General features: G+C 52.6%; 1 protein-coding gene across 1 annotated transcript in view; it reads right to left on the bottom strand.

Annotated features, from left to right (window-relative positions):
* Positions 1-14,323, bottom strand: part of Cdh22 (cadherin 22) — a 66,149-nt gene extending 51,826 nt beyond the window's left edge. The window contains exons 1-2 of the mRNA XM_035447172.1: positions 14,075-14,323; positions 4,111-4,405 (exon numbers count right to left, since the gene is read on the bottom strand). Coding sequence (XP_035303063.1) covers positions 4,111-4,405; positions 14,075-14,323 — 544 coding nt within the window. The remainder of the gene's footprint in view (positions 1-4,110; positions 4,406-14,074) is intronic.
* Between the last annotated feature and the right edge of the window lie 9,578 nt (positions 14,324-23,901).

The raw sequence follows: 23,901 nt of genomic DNA, 5'->3' as shown, positions 1-23,901 counted from the left end.
TGGGTCAGGAGAATCCTCAGAAGCTCACAAACCAGCCAGCCTAACCATGCTGTGGCAAACGAGAGACAAGGTGGACAGCAAAAGCCAACGCTGGAGGATGCCCTGCGATCTGTGTGCGTGCTCTGTGTCACGCACACACCCACACTCACACACTCGAGCATGCACACACAGACACCCAGTACACTTCTAAAAAGGGGAAGTATTCCTATCAAACTCTAGTGGGTCCCGTTCCTGTCACTCCCTGGCCCTACTAGGTGCCCTTCTGGCCATCCCCAATGCAGGGCACAGTGCCTGGCATGTGCCTGTGGTCCGATGGACCCCTGCCCCCAGTGCTCAGAAAGTAACTCTGACCCCTGGAAGAGGACAGAGGCTTGCTCAAGGTCATGGGGGTCAGGCCTGCCAACTGTCTGCTGAGGACTTGCTTTGCTGCACCGGCCTCAGCGTGGGTTGGCATGCCCCCTCCCCCCAAGCGTGGTTCATTGGCCCCCGGTGCACTTCCCTTCTCTTTTAAGCTCTGAGTGGTTTAATTTGCGAGCACAGCTGCCTTTCATGTCGCAAGCTGCGTCCCTGCTCCCTCTGATCTCTGAAGCTGCCCGATCCACTGCTGCTTGTCGGCCCCGCCCTGCTCAGCCCGGATCAGGAGGCTCAGTTAATTGTGACTGATTTTCAAAGCTGCCTGGAGTCTCCGTGAGCACCCAGGGCCGGATCAGCTTCTTCAAAAAGTTACTCAAATAAATCAACTAATTTAATTTCTGCCTTTTCCCGCCCCCTCCTTGGTTCCCGAGCTTGTCCAAAGTGAGTCACCCTGCTTTCCTTTCTTCTGAGTGCTATGTGAGTTCAGGCTGGGACTCTGGCCAGTGCCTCCTACACTCTGAGACCTGAGATACACTCTTGTTCTTTTCCTGAGTTCAATTTCCCCATCTGTGAAGCAAGACCCTCGCCTCTCTGACAGCCTGGAAGCTGAAGGCAGGGTTCAATTGAGCACTCACTGGCTACGTACCTCCTCTTCCCTCTGGGCCCTGGTGCTCCCCTGTGTTCAGTGGGGTGCTGGCAACAGAACTGGCATGCATGCTAATTAGTCAGGCGAGAGTGAGGTGGGGATGGCAGAGCCAGCGTGGCAATGTGGCCTGCTTCTTCTGTCTGCCCCAGCCCCAGCCCTTCACTGCCGTATGGTAGACGGGACTTTCCTAAGTCTCTCTTGAAAGTCACTTAGCTGTATAGCATCAGCTCTCTCCAGCTTTCTGGTCTTTTCTGAGCATACAAGTCAGAGAGATGGCTGAGTAGGTGAAAGCACTGCACAGACAAGCCTGGTGACCTCCATTGGAGCCTCGGACCAACATAAAAGAAGGGCGTGGTAGCACACAGCTGTAATCCAAGCACTTCTACAACAAGGTGGGAAGCAAAGACAGGAGAATCTGCTGGAAGCCCAGGGCCAGCTAGCCTAGAGTACATAGCGCAGCCAGAGAAACAAGAGAGACCCTGCCTCAAAGCAAGGTGGAATGATGAACTGGTGCAGTAGATAAAGATGCTAGCTATGTGGGTCTGAGTTCAATCCTTAGAACCACAGTGGAAGGAAAGAAGCCACTGCCAAAGTTGCTGAATGACCTCCACATATACCCCTGCCTTGCATGTACCTAAGCACATTATATACATAAATATTATAATGAAGTTTTTAATGAAAAAACCCTACACATCATTTTGGGGAAAAGGTAGACAAGACCATGTACTCTTGGGTCAGAGATTAAAGCGGGAGGGCTGCTGGGCCTGGGGAGTCAGGGAATTGAGTTGCCTCTGGCTTGCTTGTGACCTTGGACACCACCACTCCCTGGGCCCCAGTTTCTCCATTTACACAGTTCCTGCTAACCGTTTGGCAACTCTGGAACTTCCTGGGTCTTCACCACGGACAACCCCCCGGGTATTTTCCCAGCCAGAGCTCCCCCCGCCCTCCATGAATCAGTTTATTCAACTGATAGTTTAAGGATCTTTGCTGTGTTTCCAAATGAGCCCTTCCATCTTAGCCCCCCAGAAACCAAGCTCGTACTTTCCTTTCATCTCCCAGAGCTGTTCTTCCAGCTCAGGAAATGGAAATTCCATCAAGTTCACCACTCAGGTCAAAATCCCAAACGTAAGCCTTGAGTTCTGCCTCTTACATCCTACATCCAATCCATTAGCAAACGCCTTCAGCCTAGCTCTCAAAATGCATGCACCAGCGACCGCATTTCTTCATCCCTTCTAGTGCCACCTTGAGAGCCACCATTCCTCCTCTTGATAACTGCAGCATCCCCCTTTAGAGCGGCTAGCTCCCGGCATTGCCTTCCCCAGACCTGTCACTTCTTCATGGAACAGTCATGAGATCATGTTAAAAATAAGCCAGACCCTGTCATTCTTCTACCTGCCTAGCTGTGCAGATAAAAGATCAAACCCTAACTATTAGCTAGATGGTTGCGTGATGCTCGGGGAACGTAACCCAGGGCCTTTGCACATTCTGCTCTCCATGCTCTTCCCCCACAGCGCCCATCTCTCTCACTCCACTGCTGAGAGGCCTCACTGCACCAATTACTCTTCTGTTTATTAGCGTCTGCCATCTCTAGCCAGAACATGCTATTTGTGAATGTATGGGCTCTTATTCTGTCTATACATAGCTACGCTTCCCATGCTGTGGCTAGCACATAGGAGGTCCTCAACAAACTTCTTTTAGATGAATACTATATGTCAGCAAACACGTGGCCAGTCATAGGAACACACAAGTTTTGGTGCATTACTCAGTTAGCAAGCATGTACACATCAAACACACACATGTATGTGTGCGTTTGCAGGGTTCACTCCTCGTTGCTCTATTTCCCCACCATTCCTTAGAGTCCCCCCATTTTCTCTGGCTCACATTCCCCTTTGAATACCAGCAATCTGCTTATTGAGCCAATTTTGACCCAACCTGGATACGCCGGGGCTGACTATGCCCTCGCCCAAATACCTAACGAAGGGTTCCAGCTTCCAATGTACAGGCAAAGGGTGAGAGGGCCACAGAAAGACCAAGCCAGTTAGCGCCTTCAGGAGAGGATAGCCTAGGACCCAGGATGCTCTTCTCTGCTTGCCTGGCTTGCAGACCTCTTTGGCTAATTTGCTGAGGTAGGGGTGGCAGCTTGAGACCCACAACCCACAACTCAGATTTAGGAGCCCGGGCTAAGTGGAGCCTTGGTGTTCAGATGGCTGTCTGATGTCACCATGGGTGGGTGGGGCAGAGGCATGCTGTGTTCAGTCTGGGAGCACTGTTCTATTCAGATGTGCTCTGAACAGGGCTGTCTCACATCTACAGGCAGCTGTGTGGTTTCTTTTGTTATCTGCACAGGTAACAAAATGCACGTATACCCATGTGTGCAGTGCCCGAGGGTGCTTGCAGCCACACCCAGCAAAGAGCAATTAATTCTCTCAGTGTCTCCTGTGGGCTGGAGTTCCCAGGCAGCAGGGCCTCTAAGCTGGGACATCCCGGTCAAGTGAATGAAGCTGTCCCTAGCTGTCCCCAGAAAGAAGAGCACCCCCAGCAAGATGACACCCGCTGAGGTTGCCCCTGTGCTCATGGTGGAGACTGAGCTTGTCCAACAGCTTGCTTTATTTGAGGGCCATTTCCTGTGGGTGGCTATGTGCAGGTGTGAGATTGTGTCAGGATCCATGCTGGCCTGGGTGTTGCCATTTTAGCCTGGAGAAAATCCAGCAGTTGTTCAGGGGCAGCATCTATGTGCAGCTGAACTTTGAAGAAGAGCTGCGACCATGTCAAACATGGCTGGCATGTGCGGCTGTCTCTGAGCACACAGTGTGCACGTGCCTAGCTGAGCTTGCATGCACAAATGGGTTTGGGTGTGCAGCTGTGTCTGAGCGTTCAGCTGCCACTGAGTCCACAGACAGGCCACGTCCCACATGGGGTCTGGGTATATAGATGCAGCTGAGGTCAAGTATGGGCTTTCCCAGCTCTGTAGCTGAGAGTGTGCCCTGCTCCTGTCTGCCCTCTATGCCCTAGGCATAGTCACTCTGCCTCTCCTGTCCCTCCCAGCAGGACTCAATCAGCTCATGCTTGAAGCATCCCCACGCCAGGCCTCACCCATGCCCCCAGCCCACCTGTAGGTGACAGCTCGGCCACACTGCCAATGTAGGGGCCATGTAGGAAGCGGGGCTCACTGTCGTTGATGTCCTGCACTTTGATGATAAACTCCGACTCGGGCTCCAGCAGGCGGTTGGTGGCACGGTCCCTGGCTTGGGCCCGGAGAGTGTAGAAGGTTTTCTGCTCCCGGTCCAGGCGCTCGGTGGCATGGATGTCACCTGTCAGCTCATCAATCAGGAAGATGGTCCCCGCACCCTCGCCAGAGATGGTGTACTTGATGGTTCCGTCGCCTTCATCGGAATCAGAGTGGATCTGCAGAGACGGGGGAAGGCAGGGTGGGTACTAGGGAAGGTGGGGGCTCTTCTCTGACACCCCCCCCCGCAGAGTCCCATGGAGGCCTGCTCCTAAGCACATCTCTCCTTCAACTGAGCACAGAGAGGCCCAGAAGGTGTGTCTGTGCCTGTCTGAGCTTTACACCTTCCATGCCCCCTTCATCTGGGACTCACCCTACTCTGACTGCACCCCATAATCCACCTTCTGTAGCCCCCCAAAACCATCAGCTTTAGATGTGATAACCACTACCCCACCCTACCCGTGCTCAAAAAACTCCCATGGTTCCTGCTGCCTTTAAAACAAAGTCCTGGACAGCAGCTTGCATAGCCCTGCAGCTCCTACTGTGTGCACATGGCAGGGGTTGTGGGAGAGGGTGTCAGAAGACATCCTTAGATGTCATTCTCTATAGTTTTATTTTATTTTATTTTATTTTATTTTTGAGACCAGCTAGCCCCAGGGATCTCTTTGTTTCAGCCCCCAGCTCTGGGGAGTTACAAGTACATGTCACCATCACTGGCTCTTGTCAAATGTGGGTTCTGAGGAATCAAACTCACATCCTCATGCTTACTTGCAAGACAAGCCCTTTACCCCTGAGCTATTCCTTTATCCCTGAGCTCTAGTCCCGGAGCTCCTATTTTGAACATTCATCCTTGTTTCTCTGCCTACTGAAAGTCCATCCACTAAAAAGCTCTGCTCATTTGCCACCTCGCCTGGAAAGCTTTGCCGGGTCTCCCTCTAAGATCTCCGAGTACATCACCGTCATCATCATCATCATGTCCCACCTTGCAGAATCACCATCCAGCACTTCTCAGACCTCCCTGTGCATGTAAATGACACAGGCAGCTTTTAAAGGTGGCCCTGGCCCACCCGTTGTGGGGTGGGGTTTCCCAGGTCACAAGCCCTGAGCTGCTCAGTGACCCACTTTGTGCTTCAGTCTCCCCCTGGCTCTATCACAAATCTCTGTAAATGGAAGGTGAGCCCATGCCTTGCCACTTTGTGGGGACCAGGAGTGGGAAGGGAGGTGTGATTGCAGAGGCACCTGCACCATCAGGCATTTTGCACGGCAAGGAGCACATTTATCTAGACTAGGATTCTAGATAAGAACAAAAAAGATTAGAACAGACTCCAGTCAAGCAAGTCTTTTTTCCTTCTTTCCTTCCTTCCTTCCTTCCTTCCTTCCTTCCTTCCTTCCTTCCTTCCTTCCTTTCCTTCCTTCCCTCCTCCTCCTCTTCTTCTTCCTCCTCCTCCTCTTCCTCCTCTTCCTCCTCCTCCTCCTCCTCCTCCTCCTCCTCCTCCTCCTCCTCCTCCTCCTCCTCTTCTTCTTCTTCTTCTTCTTCTTCTTCTTCTTCTTCTTCTTCTTCTTCTTCTTCTTCTTCTTCATTTTCCTAGGGAGGCCAGACCACTGAGTAGCTACCTGGCTTCCTGCCCTATGCTCCCTCCTTGTGCTCCTGCCCTGTGTTTCCTCCCTGTGCTTCTTCCCTGTGCTCCCTCCCTGTGCTCCTTCTCTGTGCTCCCTCCTTGTGCTCCCCCACTCCATTATAAAGCTTCTGCAGAGAGCTCCAGAGGAAGGCAAAGGCTGGCCTTGATTCCAGCATTATCGCCCATGTGTCTTACATAAATCACTGTGGCTCTCTGAGATCGCCACTGCATCTGGAGCTGGGTTAACCATCCCCTAAGGCCCTTGCCAGCTGCCCAGCACCAGCAGCACAGGAGGCAGGGTGCTGTCCAAGAACTGGGGCTGGAACCCAGTCCCACTGAGCAGTGCATGCCGCCTGTGGCTACTGAACCACCAAGAGATCCAAAAGTCTGGGAGATGGGAGCAAAGAGGGACTACTTAGGGAAGGTATGGAGGCTTTTTCCCTTTCTTAGCATCTGCTACAAATATACCTGTTAGCACTAGCTAAAACTTAGCCCTGCCTGAGACACGTAAATGTCTGATACACAGAAGCCATGATTATATTATACTAAGCATTCACTATTTATAACTGGGATGTTCTTCCGGTACAGCTAGGCACCAGACCCTGGGCTCTTTCCACTGCACTGGCATCTCTTGGGGTAGGAACCAGCAAGAACCTGTTCTCTTGCAAACAGAAACACCGAAGACTTCACCCTCCAATGCACAAATCTCCAAGCAGCCCTGAGCAGAAGAAAACCCATCTGGATTTTAGCCGCTGCTTGTCTCTAAGCCTTCGTGGAGATGGGGCATGAAGGAGACAGTCCCTACAGCTCGACTGTGGCAGGCCCCCTCACCCTCAGAACAGGTGCCATCATCATCAGGAGGAGGGCCCACCCAGCCACGCAGGAGGAGCAGGGTGTAAATTCTGTGGTAGAACTTCGTGTCTGAAAGGTAGATCGTAGAAGTGCCATTTGGAAGATTGAATGGCCCATAAACATTTTCATATTTCATTAGCCGATTAATGGGCATCTCTCTCTTTTGGGCGACTCTGCTGATTCTCAGCAGAAATTGCCGGGAGTAAATGGAGGCGTCTGGTGGAACCTTTCCGGGTCCCCGTCCTGTTATAGATTGCCCCAATTAATGCCCGTCCTGGGCTCCTTCTTCCTGTCCAGTTACTGTTAATAGATTTCTCATAAGTGGCTGGACTGTAAAAACCTCATAACTCAGTTTAATGCCCCCAATAAAATTATCTCAGATGTCGGCCCTGAATCATTGGCAGTGCCTAGGATGAGGGGGCCTGTCTATGTTTGTTTGGATTCTTCTATCACCTTTCCTTGGGGAGACACAGTGGGAAAGAGGGGACACAACCTTTCTTAGGTTGCCTCTGCTGACTTCCCAAAATGACCTGGCATCTGTTTATTTGATCAGCAAACACCTGGGAGCAGCACGGCAGAAGAGATGAGAATCATCTTCAATGGTGTCTGCCACAGCCCTGTGAAATGGCTATCATATGTCTTGGATGAGGAGACTAGCACACAGAGAAAGAAGTGATCTTGGTCATATGACCCATGTGGAAGCTAAGCTTGGAGGTGTTGTAGCTATAGTAGGTTCATTTTGCCTTCCTGAGTCCCGTTTCCCCACCGGAGGCATTCCAGCCTCTCTACTTGGTACAGTAAAGACTAAATAAACACTCAGGGCTGGAGAGATGGCTCAGTGGTTAGGGGCACTGGCTGCTCTTCCAAAGGACCCAGGTTCAATTCCCACCACTCACATGGCAACTCACAACTGTCTAACTATAGTTCCAGTGGATCTGACTCCCTCACACAGGCATACATTCAGGCCAAATACCAACACACAAAGCTGCAATGAACACATGTTGACCATGACCCAAGCCCCTGGCCATGGTGGCCTCCTTCCCCCCTCTGTATCCTGGAGTTGCAGGATGTACAAGGTCTCCCATCTCTTGACATTTTTCTTTTTTTCTTTCTTTCCCTTTTTTTTTTTTTTTTTGAGACATGGTCTCAGGTAGCCCAAACTCACTAGGTATCTGACGATTACCTTGAACTCATGTTCTTCCTGCTTCCTTGACTTCCCCAGTGTTAGCATTACAGCCTAGCACCCTGGTGTTTTCTTTCTTTCTTTCTTTCTTTCTTTCTTTCTTTCTTTCTTTTCTTTCTTTTTTTTTGTTTGTTTTTTGAGACAGGGTTTCTCTGTGTAGCTTTGGAGCCTATCCTGGCACTCGCTCTGGAGACCAGGCTGGCCTCGAACTCACAGAGATCCGCCTGCCTCTGCCTCCCGAGTGCTGGGATTAAAGGCGTGTGCCCCACCAACGCCCGGCTTGCACCCTGATATTTTCATATAGCTCTCCTTCCACTCTCAATGAGGGATGGGGAGGAGGGAGTGGAACCCAGTACTGATGTCATCAATGTTCTATGAAGTGTCACATAGCGCTCGCTCGCACTGGGGCCTAGCAGCTGCTCTCCAGGGACTACAGGGTCAGACTGCCAATCAGGCCAGAGAGGGAGGAGCTAAGAGCTCAGAGGGACCAGGCTGGGCTATATTCTAGCTCAACCCTAGAAGACAGTTTAAGAACCCCAGCTGTGCATGGCAGCCCTGGGGTGGGGTTGGGGTGGGGTTGGGGGGGGGGGGGCAACAGCAATGCTCTCAACCCCTGAGCACCTACTGTGCTACTCCCGCTACAGGCTTTCAGCACACAGTGTGCAGATGTCCTTGCATGCTCCCACCAAGGTGGGCCTGGGTCCACTGGACTCATAGAGTGCTGTTCTGTCCTTCTGCAGCCTCAGGGAGGTGCATCAGTCAGCTCACAATACCCCCAGGAGAGGCTGGGGAGCAAGGGGAGGGGCCACTGGCTGGGTCTCGGACACCAGTCTTTGCCCTGCAGTTCTCCCTGAGTTTCAGTTCTACCATTTGGAAAAAGGCCTAAAACCGTACCATCAGGAAGGATGATGGTTGTGAGGTCAGTAGCAGGGCACACCAGCTCCAGCTTTGCCCCAGCCAGCTGCTGACCGGCCTGGTGAGTGGCGGCCCTTCTCAGAGCCTCGGCTTTCTCAGCTGTAGACCCCAATGCCATTGCTACTAATAGCAGATTCATAAGGTATTATAGGTGGCACACAACAAGTTCTTACTGTGGGTCAGCATCCCTTTCCCGTCTCTGGACTCAGGAAGCATTGGGATGGGGAGTGTCATCTAATTCACCCTCCCCACCTCCCTACACAAGGATGACCCTCAGATATCTCTATTCATTGGAGGCCTAGAGGACATCTCCCAGTGCCTTTTCAGTTCAAAGTGCCTCCAGGAAGCCCTATCAGATGTGGCCTATCTGGTGGAAGAGCCTGGTCCCTCCTCCACATGCAGGCCTCTCCCTGCCACACTCCCTGGAGCCTTTCAGTGTTGTGCTTGGGGGTCCTGAGCACCGAGGTCCTGGGGCACTGGATAGGTTGATTTGCTGGGTCTGAGCTCCTCAGGCTGGCCGTACACTAGGACACTAATGGTGCCTGCAGAGAAAATTCAGGAGTGTGGAAGAGCTGAGTACGCACACTTGTGAGTGAGTGTGCGTGCTTCAGTCAGTGCACGCATGCACACCAAGTGTGAGATCAAAATCTCCTAGAGGGTACAGCAGGGAGTTCATTCTCATCTCTACAATGGTGCCCAGCACAGGGTCTGACAGTAAACACATTGAATATGTGACTAAGGACATAAACTGTCGCTAGAGTTTCCTACCTGCCTGGGATTTCTGGACCCATTTGCCTCCTCTTACATATTCCCCATATGAGCCTGAAGTTTAAGAGTCACCCACTTCCCAGGGGAAGCAGAGAGTTTTCTCATCTCTCAGTCTCAGGGGGACATGAGCTAGACGATGGAGGATAGTCACAGGGCTCTTATGGTACTTTGCACAATACCAGAGACTTCAGCATGGCCTCTGCCTGCTACATCCTCCTCCCATGAACTCTCTCCTATTATACAGATAGGCAAACTGAGGCCCAGAGAAGGTATACATCCTTCCTTGAAGCCACACAGCTCACAGCAGGCAGTTCCAAAGCTACTGAGACACCATGTCCCTGTTCTTTTTACCACAGGCAGGGTGGCCTGTTTCTGAGGAGGAACCCCCAACCCACCTCCTCCCCAACCTCTATCATAAACACCAAAAACATGAGCACGATGGTGCCTCATCCCAGGGGGCTGCAAATGGGATTCACGGGGCCATTAATTACTTCCTCCTAATTAAATCAAAATTAAATGCGAGCAGAGGTAGGGTTTCCTTATTAAAGACAATTAAACGGACAGCGAGGCTACGCAAATAAAACGAGTCCAGGATTTAAACAGAAAGCAAATCAAATAAAGAGCCTCCCCCAATGCAAGGGGTCTGTTCACGCAGGCACAACTCGTAAGCCAAGAGTTCATCAATTTTCTTTAAATATTAGCAACTTAATTAAATCCACTCTCCTCCCCACTCTAATCCTGCCGTATATCTAAAATAGATCTTACCGCCCACAGGAGTTGGTCATAAGTGCTGACCCCATAATTCTATCTTTTAAAAAAAAATGTAAAATCCTACAAAATCCACATTCGACTGACAGGAGCCTCGGGGGAAATTACAGTTCAGAAAGGGGATTAGTGAAAGTCCCCAGATTTTATGGAAATGCTAGGAGGTTGCTTTGGGGGTGTGTGTTTGAGAAGGTGAGAGGAGGTAGCTGGGAATGCCACTGGGTAGGGCTGTGCAGGGAGCTGGTGTTGCTGGGGCCTGGTGACAACCTAACAACTGCAGGGCCTGGTGGTTCCTGTGGGTGCTGACAGGAGCCTGGCGGTGAGTGATGGAGAAGGCGGTTGTGAAATCGGCTACCGTTGGGCACACGGGGTTCACTGCCTGGTTCTGTTGCTAAGCTACCTTTAGAATTCGACAAGGACTGATGCTCAGTGTGATTCCCTGGGGTGGGGGACCAGGAAGCAGTGATTTCACTGGAACCATGGAGGAGTCCTTTCTCCTGGCAGACCGAGGGGTGTGGCATGACAGGAACACTCTCACATGCGTGTGCATACATGAAAGCACTGTATGCGTGGATTTGGCTGGCTAGGGACAAAAAACAAAACAAAACAAAAAACGCCACCAACAAAAACAACCAAAGTTCACACTCTTAAGATTTACATCCTCCCTCCAATGAGTGATGGGAAGCTCAAATGTGTTTGGGACCGAGTGTGTGTGGGTGGAAGGGGGCTACTAGAACCTGGGTATCTGAATCTGGTTCCAGTCAGCTCACTGGTCACACATGTGTCTCCCTCGGCGAGAAGGCTCAGGCAAGTGTTTCAAAGCCATGGAACCATTTCCTTGCTCCCTGTATAGTGCCTTTGGGAGGTGGCTTTAGCAGCAGGGGGATTAAGCTCTATGCAAAGGGGATGGAGGAGGCTGGCAATCCACAACAGTGGTGAAGACCTGTCCAGCGGATGGGTCAGTACGGTGCTGTCTCACAGAGAATGCTTAACATGAACTCTAGACTTGAAGTGGTGTCTGGATACCTGGTGGCTTGCCCGATCCTGTATCTGTGTTGCCAATTGGCCTTGGCACAAGCTTCTCCATCCCCGGGGCCTTGGTTTCCCCATTTTTAAAGTGAAAAGATTTATTAGGAACCCTACTGATAACAAATTATGGTTCAGGTGATAGCATTGGTTTTACTCATGCTGTTGAGACCCAAAAGGCTGGCCAGGCAAAGATGCAAGCAGCCAGTTAGTGGCTCCACTTCCTGTTTAGCTGGCTTCACTTTCTGTTTTTAGAGCCCGAGTGGCTGGCTGGGTGCCCATTGCAGAGAATCTAGCTGCTGGGCCAGTGATTATCTGGACAAGTTGCCCCATAAGCAGACATTTGAGTCCTCTGGGGTCTCTTTGGGGATCTCAGGCAGGTCCAGGTTTTTGTCTAAGTCTTCCAATTCTGGGCCTTCAGCCTCAGACTAGCGTCTTCACCAGGGCATCAGAAACTACAGCAAGGTGTGAAACAGCTTGGTGAGGTGCTTGCCCAACAGTACGAGGTTCTGAATTTGAGCCCCAGAATCCAGATAAAAAGCCAGGCCTGGTACCATGCTGTTGTAATCCCAGCCAGGGGAGGCAGAGCCAGGTGGACCCCTGGGGCTCACTAGTCAGCCAGCCCAGGCTCCTTCAAGAGTTCCAGACCAGCAAGAGACACTGTCACAAAGGATGCAGTTTGAAAGTATGGCAGCTGCGGTTGTCTTGTGGCCTCTGCCTTTGGTTTTTCTATCTACAAAAAAGAGAAATGCTGGGCTGGAGAGATGGCTCAGTGGTTAAGAGCCCTGCTTGCCGTTCCAAAGGTCCTGAGTTCAATTCCCAGCAACCACATGGTGTTTCACAACCATCTGTAATGAGATTTGGTGCCGAACACTGTACACACAATAAATAAATCTGAGAGAGAGAGAGAGAGAGAGAGAGAGAGAGAGAGAGAGAGAGTTTGATGGGCTCTGCTTTCTTTCTTAATCGAGAATCTGGGCACAGGGTCTCTCAGATCTCCTTGTTTACAGGTGAAGAGAGAGGTCTGGGTGTGTGTAAAGATTGGGGTTCAAGGCTATGTGGGGAGCAGGCTAGCCAGAATAGGCTTCCAGAGCCTGTATTCTTTGCTACCGAACAAGTGCCTGCCCCTCCTACATCTACACTCCTCTGTGACCTGACTGGGAGCTGGCGGTCCTCCTCTGCACTAGGCCGGCAGGGCCATCCTAAGCAAGGCCTGTGCCTGCCCCAGTCCCATCTGTCAGATCCTGGCTTTGCTCAGTTATGGGAACCCTTCTCAGCCCATGCATAGAGAATGGTGTTTGAGCATCAGGGACTCCTGTGTCAGGAGAGCAGTGTTTCCCACACACAAATCCACAGGTTTACATGGCATTTTCCCTGTCACTGTCAGGCTAGTCTCTGAATCTCAGACCTGCGCTGGCCAGTTCTCAGACTCAGGTTGCACACATACACTTTTGAGTTGGAGTCCCCACTGCCAGCCAAAGTGTGCTGGAAAGCTGCCGACCTGCCAAAACCCAGAGAATCCGCCCCAGGTACCACCTTCTTTCTATAAACACCTCGGCTTCACCATCTCCACTGCTGGCAAATCTCCAAATAAGTCATGCTCTCCAGGCTTCCGAGTCTTTGCATGGGTTGCAGCTTCCTTCCGTCAGCTTGGTAAGCTCCTACTCCTACGCTATGGTGGAGTTTTTTTTTTTTCTCTACCATGAAGCTAGCCAACAATCCCATTTAACCGGTGCCTACTGGCTTCCAGGGCTGGCTTGTGAGGATTATTACACACCAGGGTGTCTGTGATGTGTAAAGTCTTGAGAGCTGCAGATAGCAGGAGCTGGATCACACTGCTATGTCCCCAGCAGCACACACAGGCTGCCTGGGGGACAGGGATTGGAAGGATGACCACAGGACCTCACTTCCTTACAGCCCTAGAGCCTGAACTCAGCCAGGATAACCAGCATTTGCTCAGAGTTTGAGAAGACAGCATCCATCCATCCATCCACCCACCCAACCATCCATCCATCCATCCATCCATCCATCCATCCATCCATCCATCCATTCATTCTTTGACTCATTCACAGAACAGTGTGTGACCGTTCATCCATCCATTCATTCTTTGACTCATTCACAGAACAGTGTGTGACCGTCATGGGCACCAGACACTGGGGATTTAATGGTGAGCCAATATGCTTCGATGAAAGAGGCATGTGTCAGTTGCATAATCAAACAAACACATGTAGAATTGGAGGACAGATAAGGGGGACCTCCGGGGTGAATGCACAGGTGTGTGTGTGTGTGTGTGTGTGTGTGTGTGTGTGTCCGAGCCTGGTGTACTCAGGGGGGGCTTCTCTGAGGAAGCAGCATTTGAGCTGATGTGTAGTCAGTATCAGGAACCTGGTAGGAGGAGAGAGGAGCAGGTAGGAGAGGAGAGAGCTTCGGGAGAGGGACAACAGAAGATGAGACACCAGGAGAGTGACTGTGTGGCAGGGGCACAGCTCTGCAGAGAGCAGGATCAAATTCGGGTGTGACCCCAGGGAAGTTATTGAGGTCCAGGAGAGCGGTCAAGGTACACACGGGACATGATCAGATCTGTGATGCTCCCCCCGCCCCGCGCCCGCATCTGAAGTAGAAAGGTAGGGCGCTGTGGAGAGAACATGGGGCGGCGACAGGATAGCTGGGGGGGGGGGCGCGGGGACAGAGTTGGGGCTGGACAGTGGGCCCCGCTTTACCTTGCCCACGTACAGGGGTTCTGTCCCCGTGTACTCCTCCACCACGAAGAACTGGTTCCACACCCAACCACGCTTCACGCGGCCTGCACCCAGCTGGTTGTCTTGCTGAGTCCCAGGTGATGAGGAGGACGGGCCAGGGGTGCTCGCGGCCCGCAGGTGCCCCAGCAGCGGCAGCAGCAGCAGCAGCAGCAGCAGAACAGACGACAGCGCAGCCCCTGCCCGGAGCGCCCCGTCGGGCCGTGGCCTCATTCTTGGCAGCGCGGGCCAGGCCCGGGAGCATGGACGGGAGGCACCGCAGCGTTGCTGCGTCACATGGTGACCTCAGCCGCGGGGATGCTGGGCTGGGTGGAGAGGGGGCGCGGCCGCACCCGGGCATGGACACCTGGTCCTGGCCCGCGCCCCCCTCGCTGAGGTCCCTGGCGCCGTCAACAGGCAGCACGGCTGCTGCTGCCCCTGAGTAGGGCTTGTGTCATGGTCCCTGTGCCCAGACGATGCGGTCAGTGCGGGCAAAGGGGTCTTGAAGCCCTTCTGGGACTAGGGGTCATCCAGATCCATCAGGAGCCTGTGGGACAAAAGAGAAAACATGGGAGGGGCTGTTTGGAGACAGGCTGCGACTGTCACTGGTCTTGCTTTAACAAACTAAACATCTTTTGGGTGTCTAGCCCTTGCAAGGACAGACGCGATGGGGACCGTGGATGGCTCACCGGGTAGTGGGCCAGCCTTCCCCTGGTCCTTTCCTTCATCTCCCCAACCCCCACCCCCACCCCCAACTGCTGCTCCAGCCCTCAGGCCCCCAAAGCAGACTCAGTGGCTGCCTGCCTGCTCCTGGCTGCTGAGTTATCTGGCACAGTGGGATACTCTGGAGTCCCCACAGAGGCAGCTTCTAGAAGGGCTCCCAGAGCCGGAAGCTCCAGGTCTCCAGAGCGCAGCTTGCGGCTGTTCCTTAGTTCTCCCTAGCAGCCAAAAAAAAAAAAAAAAAAAAAAAACAGGAGAAGCCTGCCGGCAGCTGCCCCCTATGCCCTTTGTGGAAAGGGATCCCCAGAGTCCTAGAGGGCATTGCTTGCAGCACCCGAGTGACTCTGGGTAGACACATGCCGCGAGCTAGTCTCCCCTCCCCACTCAGCCCTCCCCCTTCCCTCCACCCCCCCCACCAGTACAGGCTGGCTGTAGATCCATCCACCTCTCCTTCCCTCAGATTCTGCGCTCAGCAAGGAAGGAGCTGAGACACTCACACCTGCTAGGGCCATAATGAGGAATAACGGCCTAATGCGGGTGTTTGTGGGCCGGCCACGCTTCCACCTAATGCGGGTGTTTGTGGGCCGGCCACACTCCCACCAGGAATTTCAGGGACAGAGAATTCAGCTCCATTCAAGAACTTCCTGCCCCTGGTCCCAGCGCCCAGCCAGGCTAGCTGGGAGGAACCAAGGTAGATAAGTTCAGGGTCACAGGAGAAGAGACCATCCCACGACATGAGGGGCATGTGGCCGGTGTCATGAGAAGACTGAAGACTTGAGGGGTGTGAATGTTTTGGGGGGGCAATCAGGGCAACTTCCCGGAGGAAGAGGCACCTGGGAACGTAGGGGTGGTGCCCTGAGTGCAGGCTAGCTTTGGAAGGATACAGTAACTGCGGAGGGCGTGGCTGGGCAGAGGGTAGGGGCGGGCCTTCTGAGGCCAAGGAAGTACTCTAATGGTTGGGACGGCAGATGTGGGCTGCTGCCTTTGAACAGTACTGCCGTGGGGAGTCTCGTGCTATCGTGTTATCGTGTGACATGAACTGCAACCCTGGGAGCTGGGGCTCTGTGTCGGGGTGGGGTGACCGTGACTCCGGAGGTTCTGAGTGCTGCAGTCTCCAGGGTGAGTTGAAGGGTTGAAGATAATGGCCAGAGGTGAATAGCCACAGTGCACAGGAACACAGGGAACAGGCTGTGACACGCTGTCCCCTCTGCCCCTCTAGGCCCTGCCCAGATCTCACCAAGATGGGGCCTCTGTCCCCTGTGTGAGCAGCTCCCTCCATAGTCCCTGCCCACCCATTCTGTGCCCTGTGTATGACTTCTAGGGCCCAGGTGTCCCTGCTGCTTCGGCTACACTATTGCCTTGGCTCTGGTTCCTCCTGACATGATGGCCTGGCTGGTGGTAATGAGGCTGGAGTTATGGGTGAGGAGGGGGTGCCCTCCGAAGCCTTCATTTCCTGGAGCTTATGAGTTCCCTGCATGTGCCTCGCCTGCCTCAGGGAACTGTTCCCCTGGCTCCGACAGGCAGTTGCAGGGCTCCACGATGCTGCAGCAATGTGGGGGAGGGGGCGGTGCAGGGGTGTGTGGTGCTGAGGCCTCGGGACAGAGATGCCAGGAAGGCTGGGGCCATTTGGTGGGTGTGGGCCAGGGGAAGCTCCCCTAGTGTTTGCAGGCACTGGGCTGCCGATGGCTCTGTCTCCTTTTATTTCTTTGTTTATAACACCTCCTATAAGGGGGGTGGGGGCAGCACCCTGAGAGTCAGTCACTCATTCATTCATCAGACAGCACTGTCGAATGCATCTGGGAGACAGAAAAGAATCTCATTCATTTATTCTCTCACTCATTTGGTACACTTTTAACATCTGCGTGAGGCAGCGGGATGGAACCAGTTACTAGGAGAGAGACTCTCGGTTTCTGGCTGTTCCTTTCCTCTCCCCATAAATATTTACCAGCACTTCCCTGATGCCAGCTCCCTAGTGGGACACTGGGGCCACAGCAATAAACAGAGTCTAGGCCTTCAGGTATTTGGGGAGGGGAGCAGAGCGCAAAGGGTCCACAACATCACTCAAGTATTAAGAGCAGGGGTGGAGTGCTCGGGAGGCAGAGGCAGTGGGATCTCTGTGAGTTCGAGACCAGCCTGGTCTACAAGAGCTAGTTCCAGGACAGCCTCCAAAGCCACAGAGAAACCCTGTCTCAAAAAACAAAACAAAACAAACAACAACAAAAGAGTAGGGGTGAAAAGAAGGCAAAAACATGGCAGAAAGGCAGGAGGGAGTGGAGAATTATGGGTGTGTGTGTGGGGGTCTCTCAGAGAAGTGACAATGGCTGAGTCTAGAAGGCTGAGGGAAGCCAGCCAGACACAGAGCAGCAGGACATGCAAAGGTCCGGAGTGAGCAGAGGCTCATCTGAAGTCCAATCACTGGGTGATTTTGTGTGGGTGGAGTTGGGGGTGAGGTGGGGTGTGCACTTGACAGAAGACTGCTGAAGCCTTCACTCAAGCTCCCACTTCAGAGAGGGGGCAAGTTGAGTTCCAAAGCACTACCTGAAAGTTGCACAGGCTATGCAGGCCAGAGCAAACCTTGAACCCAGGACTTGGGCTCTCCTTGGTACAAGGGGAAAGGGAGAGGTACCCCTCTTGGGGGATAAGGCTCCCACTGGGTGCATGTGGCGGGCCCTTTCCCTGCTTCCATCTTCCCCTCCTCTGACCTGGGCCATGGTACCTCAGCCTCCAGGCCCTCCCTCCAGCCACTGGCCAGCCTCCCTGGCTGCCTGCCTGCCAGCTACTTGCACTCAGCATAGCCTGCCAGCCTGATCTCCTCCTCCTCTCCTGTTGCAGCTTTGCCTGAGGGCACCCACAGCAAGACCCTGCCCTGGGGTTCTGTCTGACCAGGAGGACAGAAGTGGAGCCCCAGGCTCCATCCAACTCTCCTTTGACTGTGTGAGCCTCAGGGCATGTGGGTGGCCTTCCCCTGGCCATGGGGCTCAACTTCCTGCGTGGAGCTATTTAATCCCAAATGGGATTAAGAAACTGAGTCCTGGCTAGGCTCAGTTAATGCTGGCCTTGCCTTACTTGCTCTTCAGCCTGGCCTGTCACAGCACATCCATCTACTCAGTGCAGATGCAAATACACCATTTCATACTTGGCAGCTGCCCTAAGTCACAAAGATCTGCTGGTCGCTGATCTAGGCTCAGCAGACCCCCTTGTTTCGTGAAGAGGAAACACAGACATGAGCAATGGGCATGCCTGTCTGACACAGTCTGGCTTTGGTTTTGAGAGCCACTGTGGGGTGTTGGGATGTGGGACCTTAAAGGAGGGCTTGAGTCATTGTGAATTAATACGGATCTCTAGAGACTGTGGCCAGTTCCTTAGGAGACAGTGGAAGTGAAGCAATCCCAAAAGCCTTGTTCGTGCTTGCTCTTTCAGCTTGGGCCACCACAACACTTCTATCATATCCTTGGACTTCTCGACCTCTAGGACCATAGATGGAAACAAACTGTGGTGAGTATTTTGTTGTAGCTCTGGCTAGCCAGGAACTCACAATGTAGACCATGCTGGCCTCAAACTAACAGATCTGCCTGTCTCTGCCTCTTGAGTGCTGGGATCAAAGGCACACACTACCATGCCCGGCTACCTCTTTTATTTATAACTTATTCAGTCTCCAGTATTCTGTTATAGTAACAGAAAATTGTATTAGGTGATGGTCAAGTGTTGTGGAGTAAACAAAGCAGGGTGACAGGGTTGGGGAGTATTTATGCATTCTCTATCATCTATCCATCTACTTACCTGTCATCTCTCAACTTATCAATCATTTTAAATGATAATTTGTACAGAGTGGCTAGGGAAGGCCTTGTCATTAAGATGTTCAAAAGAGATCTGTTCAGGCAGAGAGGAGATGCCATAAAACTAGAATGAGCATTCTGGCCTGTGGGAGAGAGGCAAGAGCAAAGGCCCTAGAGACAAACATGTTGGAAGTGAGGGACCATCAGAGAGCCTGGTGTGGTGACATGGGCAGCAAGTAGGGGCAAGAGTGAGGAGGTAGGGGTGTCAAACTGTAGGGTCTCTCCAATTTTTACTGTGAGATGGGACACTAGGTAGGTTTGAGCATAGGAGTATGGCGAGCACACACTGACACAGACATAAGTGTGTACATATGCAGAGTCATGGCAGCCAGGAGCATGTAAGCAGGTGCTGAGAAGTACGCTTGACTGGGGGGGTATGGACAGGTCAGAAAGGGGTGTATGTGACACGGTGTGGTGCCCTCTGCTGGAGCTGAAGACACTGTGGGAAGAGAGGGTGTGAGGGAGGGAGGAGGCTTGTGTTGCCGCCTTACAGTCACGTTTGGATGTGGTGTGTCAGCTTGTTGGTTGGACAGCTGGCAGCCTATGGAAAGTAACACTGTGCTGCACGAGGGCCAAGCGCTCAGGGTTGATTTCCCGCTGTAGGGGGAGCTTGAGATTTGGACAAGGAATTCTGGTGAGATGGATAGGAAAGCCAAGGGTTAGACAGCATGGCTAGAGAAGGGAGGACCAAAGGACACCGAAAGGGGTTGTAGTCTGCTTCTGGAATGCCATAGGGAAATCACTGTCCAAAGGGGAGAGTTGCCCATCCATCCATCCATCCATCCATCCACACATCCATCCATCCATCCACTCATCCATCCATCAATACACCCATCCATCCATCCACACATCCACACATCCACTCATCCATCCATCCATCCATCCATCCACACATCCATCCACTCATCCATCCATCAATACACCCATCCATCCATCCACACATCCACACATCCACTCATCCATCCGTCCATCCATCCATCCATCCATCCACACATCCATCCATCCATCCATCCATCCATCCATCCATCCATCCATCCACACATCCATCCACACATCCATCCACACATCCATCCACACATCCATCCATCCATCCATCCATCCACTCATCCATCCATCCATCCATCCACTCATCCATCCATCAATACACCCATCCATCCATCCACATATCCACTCATCCATCCGTCCATCCATCCATCCACACATCCACACATCCATCCATGCATCCATGCATCCATCCATCCATCCATCCATCCATCCATCCATCCATCCGTACACTAACCATCCATCTATCCAGCTTACCCCAAACCCTCTGAACACCACCCCCAAGCCAGATAGGAGCTCAAGATTCCTGGAACAATGATGGCATAAAGATATACTCCTTCCCTTAAGAAGTCCCCATGTGGGTGCTAGAGTCCTCTCCCACATTTTCCTTGCACCAGGGAAATGTACCACTTCCCATTTATTGCTTCAGCAGTATGTGCTGACTGTTGACTGCCAGCCAAGCCCTGTGGATTAGAAGCACTTGCCCTGGCATGAGTAACAGAGAGCATTTAGAAGAAACAAAAAGCAACAACAACAAAGCATGGAGATCAGGCCACATGAGCGAGGGAGCAAACGGAGGACTTAGGCATGGATGGGAGGGGAGGCTGGAAGTCACAGAAAGAGAGAGCCTGCGGACAGGGGCAGGGGCAGGGGACATGGCAGCTGGTTTTTGTGGTGACTAAAAAGTATGAAGAGGAGTAAAAAGCCACAGCTGGCTGGGAAGCACTGACTTGACCCCTGTCCTTTCTGTTTGTTTCATTTCAACGTCCATTCTTACTGGGGTCTCCTGTGCTCAACTTCTCCTCTGTGAGCAGTGACTGGTGTACACCAGCAAAAGCCCCTTTCCTCCTCCCCACAAGTAATTGGTTTACAGAGTGTCCTGTAACACAATTCTGGCCAATAAAACATAAAGGGCTATCTTCTGGGAAGCTTCTTGGAAAATATTCCTACTCCTAGTAGAGGGGGAAGCCTTGAGGAGGAAGTTTTTGTTTTCTGAGTGTGTAGGCAGCGACCGGAGCAACAGCAGCCATTTTGGAATGAGAAAGAGAGCTATTCCAAGCTGCAAAGTTGTGCTAAGAAAAGACGGAGAAATTTGTTTCGAATGGTGTTGTGGAACCACTCCATCCAGCTGCCCTGGTTTTGGACCCCAGTCTAGTGCCTGCTTCCTTTAGATCCCCACTCTCCCTTCCCCACAGCACCCTAGATCTGTCTAGCAGAGGCTGCATCTTAGGCTTGCTGTCCGCTGTGAGGACAAGGGTCTCAGCAACAAAGATTGCACTCATTTCCAGAGTGAAGCACATACTAGGGCCTGGGCAGGTCTCAGGAGAGGCTTGTTCTAGAGTTCAGCTGCTGCCTGGGAGAAGGTGACCTCCCCATCGCAAAGGAGCCCTGACTCGGCCGGCCATCCTCAGCTTTGCCTGTACTCTGGGCATAACCACTGCTGCTGTGCTATTTCTGTCCACCTGCATTCTGCAGTAGTGGCCAGCACGTCCTGTCTGGATTTCTCAGTACCCTGGCACTGCCACTGCCAAGGCGAGGGTGCCAGCTCTCCTTTGTCATCTGGCTGTCTCTCTGGGGACAGACAAGGGCTTTTCCTGCCTGTTTAACATTTGTCTCCTAACTGGTCATTATGCCAGGAGCCAGGAGAGGGCTGGGCACAGTGACTTTCAGGCAGGACAAAGTGGAAGAGACTTCATGGTGCAGCCTGTGGCTTGTCACACCAGCCTGCTCCTCCAGACTCCAGGTAATTTTCCAGCTCAGGTTGGAGAGGTAGAGTCACACCCTTGGCACCCATGAGGCTACGTGGCCAGGCTGGGACCTGACATCTGGCTGGACTGTGAGGGGCCTGGGTACCCCACTGTATCTTTGAGCCTCACTGTTCTTATCTGGAACTGGGAGTAACTGTGCTGGCCTTAGGGGGACAAGGTTGGATGCTGAGGTTGTTGCTGGAGAGAGAGCTGGTGTTGAGCAGTAATGTTAGAGGGCCAGCAATACCTGTTTCTGGTCACTTTTGGGCTTCCCTTGAACTCCTGTTACATACCAGACATCCTGGCTGGAAAGGGGGCTCAGAGAGACTATTCATACACTTATTCGTTCATTTGCTCACATATTTTGTGAACAATTGCTAGCCAGGCCCAAATGTGACCGATTTTGGGGTCCTGTGCCAAGGAGAGTGGAGATGAGATTTGATTGACAGAGTGGAAGGCAGCTGCCCGAGCCCTAGGGAAGGGCTGGTGTTTGGGGCAGGGAGATGCAGGGTGGGGATGGTCATTCATTCATTTCCTTTCTCCTTCCACCTGGCACTGCAGGCTCACCCGTGTCCTTTTTCTATGCCCTCAGGGCTCCCAGGGTTGCCAGTGGGCACTTTGCCTGGCAGGCTGGCACCTGTCTGCCCTATCCGAGTCCTAGGGCACAATGCCTGCTGGATCCTGGACCTGGAGCACATTGTGTCCACCAGCGCAGCCTGCTCCCTGGAGGACATGATTTCCACCAGCTCAGTTCTTGCCCTTGGGAAGAATGGTTCCCAGTGCCCTAGGCAGGAGGGTGCTGCGCCAGCCACACTGTGCCCGCTCCCCTCTCAGGATCCCAGGTAGAAGGCAATGTAGTGCTGTAAACAAGAACCCAGCTGGTGCTGCCCTTAGTAAGCTTGCTACACATGGAGCATGAGCTTGGGCAGTACTAGATACTGCCAGAGTAGGGTCACATGCCCAGCACCCGTGCTGGCATGTAATGGTGGGCTGGTGTGGTGCTGCCATGTAATGGTGTGGTGCTGGCGTGGTGTTGGCATGTACTAGTGTGGGATCAGGGTCTTCCAGGACTTCTTGGCTTGGAAGCCAGATGTACCCAGTGAGGAAAGATGAGAGACAGGGAGAGTGTGTCAGAGCTGGGGCCTTCACCCTCCGACACACACACCTCACATGTGCAAAGGCTGCCCAGGATCTCAGACACCTCTTCTAAGCTGAGCGTGCCCCACCAATCACTGAGTTCAAAACCTCCCCAGCCTCTTCTTGTGGAGTCAAGATGGGCTCGTCTGTCCCCATGTAGATCACAGGTTTTGTCTGCTCACCCCCAACCTTTAGAGGTGGCCACTGGTTTTTCAGGTAAGGAAACTGAGGCACAGAGTGGTTATGTGACTTGCTCGGGTCACACCTTGACCTGCTTTGGAGCCTGGACTTGAACTCTGATCAGTTGGCTCTAAAAGCTCAGACTGTTGGCCACCACACATGTGGCCACCCCCTCAGGACCCAAACCTACATTCTCTATACACTAACACTGCCTGGTGCCCATCTGCAGGTGCAGATACCCTGGCTGTGCTCTGGATCTGAAATTCCTGCTAGGTGCTCACGTGTGCAAGGCTCCAACCTCAGTGAGGAGGTGGCCAGAGGCGGGGCCTTGGGGGGCGATTAGATCATGAGTGCTCTGACCTCCTTAGTGACCAGTCATTGCTAGACTAACTCAGTGGGCTGTGGGGAGAAGACAGGTCACCAGGGCATGTCTTTGAAGGACATTATTGCAGGATATTTGTGTACGCTGCGAAAATGTGTCTCTGCCTAAGGCACCTTACAACTGGTTTAATAAAGAGCTGCACTGTACGGCCAATAGCTTGGCCAGAGAGGATTGGCAGAATTTCCAGGGAAGAGAGAGGAAGAGGAGAAGGAATACAAGAGATGTAGAGCAAGTTGGACATACAGTTCAGAGGAGAGATAACAGGGCCATGAGGCAAAACATAGATTAACAAAAACAGTTTAATTAAGTTATAAGAGCTAGTTGGGAAAAAGCCTAAGCTAAGACCAAGCTTTCATAATTATTATTAAGTCTCTGTGTCATGGGGAGCTGGCAGTCCCACAAAGAAAAGTCCGACTACATTTCAGAAAGCTTCCTGTAGGACATACTTTCCCTCTGTTCCCCTTGCTCTGTTTCCTGCTCCCTGAATAGTGAACAGCTGTGGTTCACACCCATTCCCTGACATGACACTCTGAACCAGCCTACCATGGCGGAAAGCCTCTGAGTCCAAATCAACCTTTGCCGAAGTGTTCTGTCACAGCAGCAAGAAGCACTGACCGACAGCAACTAACCCGACATTGCCGTTTAGGACGCTCATGCCTCAGGGCCTTTGTTCCTGTCATTAGGGCTGGGCATGGCTTGCCCAGAGAGACTCTCCCCATTCAATCCCCCTGTCTCCTCCTAGCCTAGGGAGTTCACAGTCTCCTGAGC

Source organism: Cricetulus griseus, chromosome 6 (assembly GCF_003668045.3).
Source record: "Cricetulus griseus strain 17A/GY chromosome 6, alternate assembly CriGri-PICRH-1.0, whole genome shotgun sequence".
NCBI lineage: Eukaryota > Metazoa > Chordata > Mammalia > Rodentia > Cricetidae > Cricetulus > Cricetulus griseus.
This window is presented reverse-complemented; position numbering and strand designations above follow the sequence as displayed.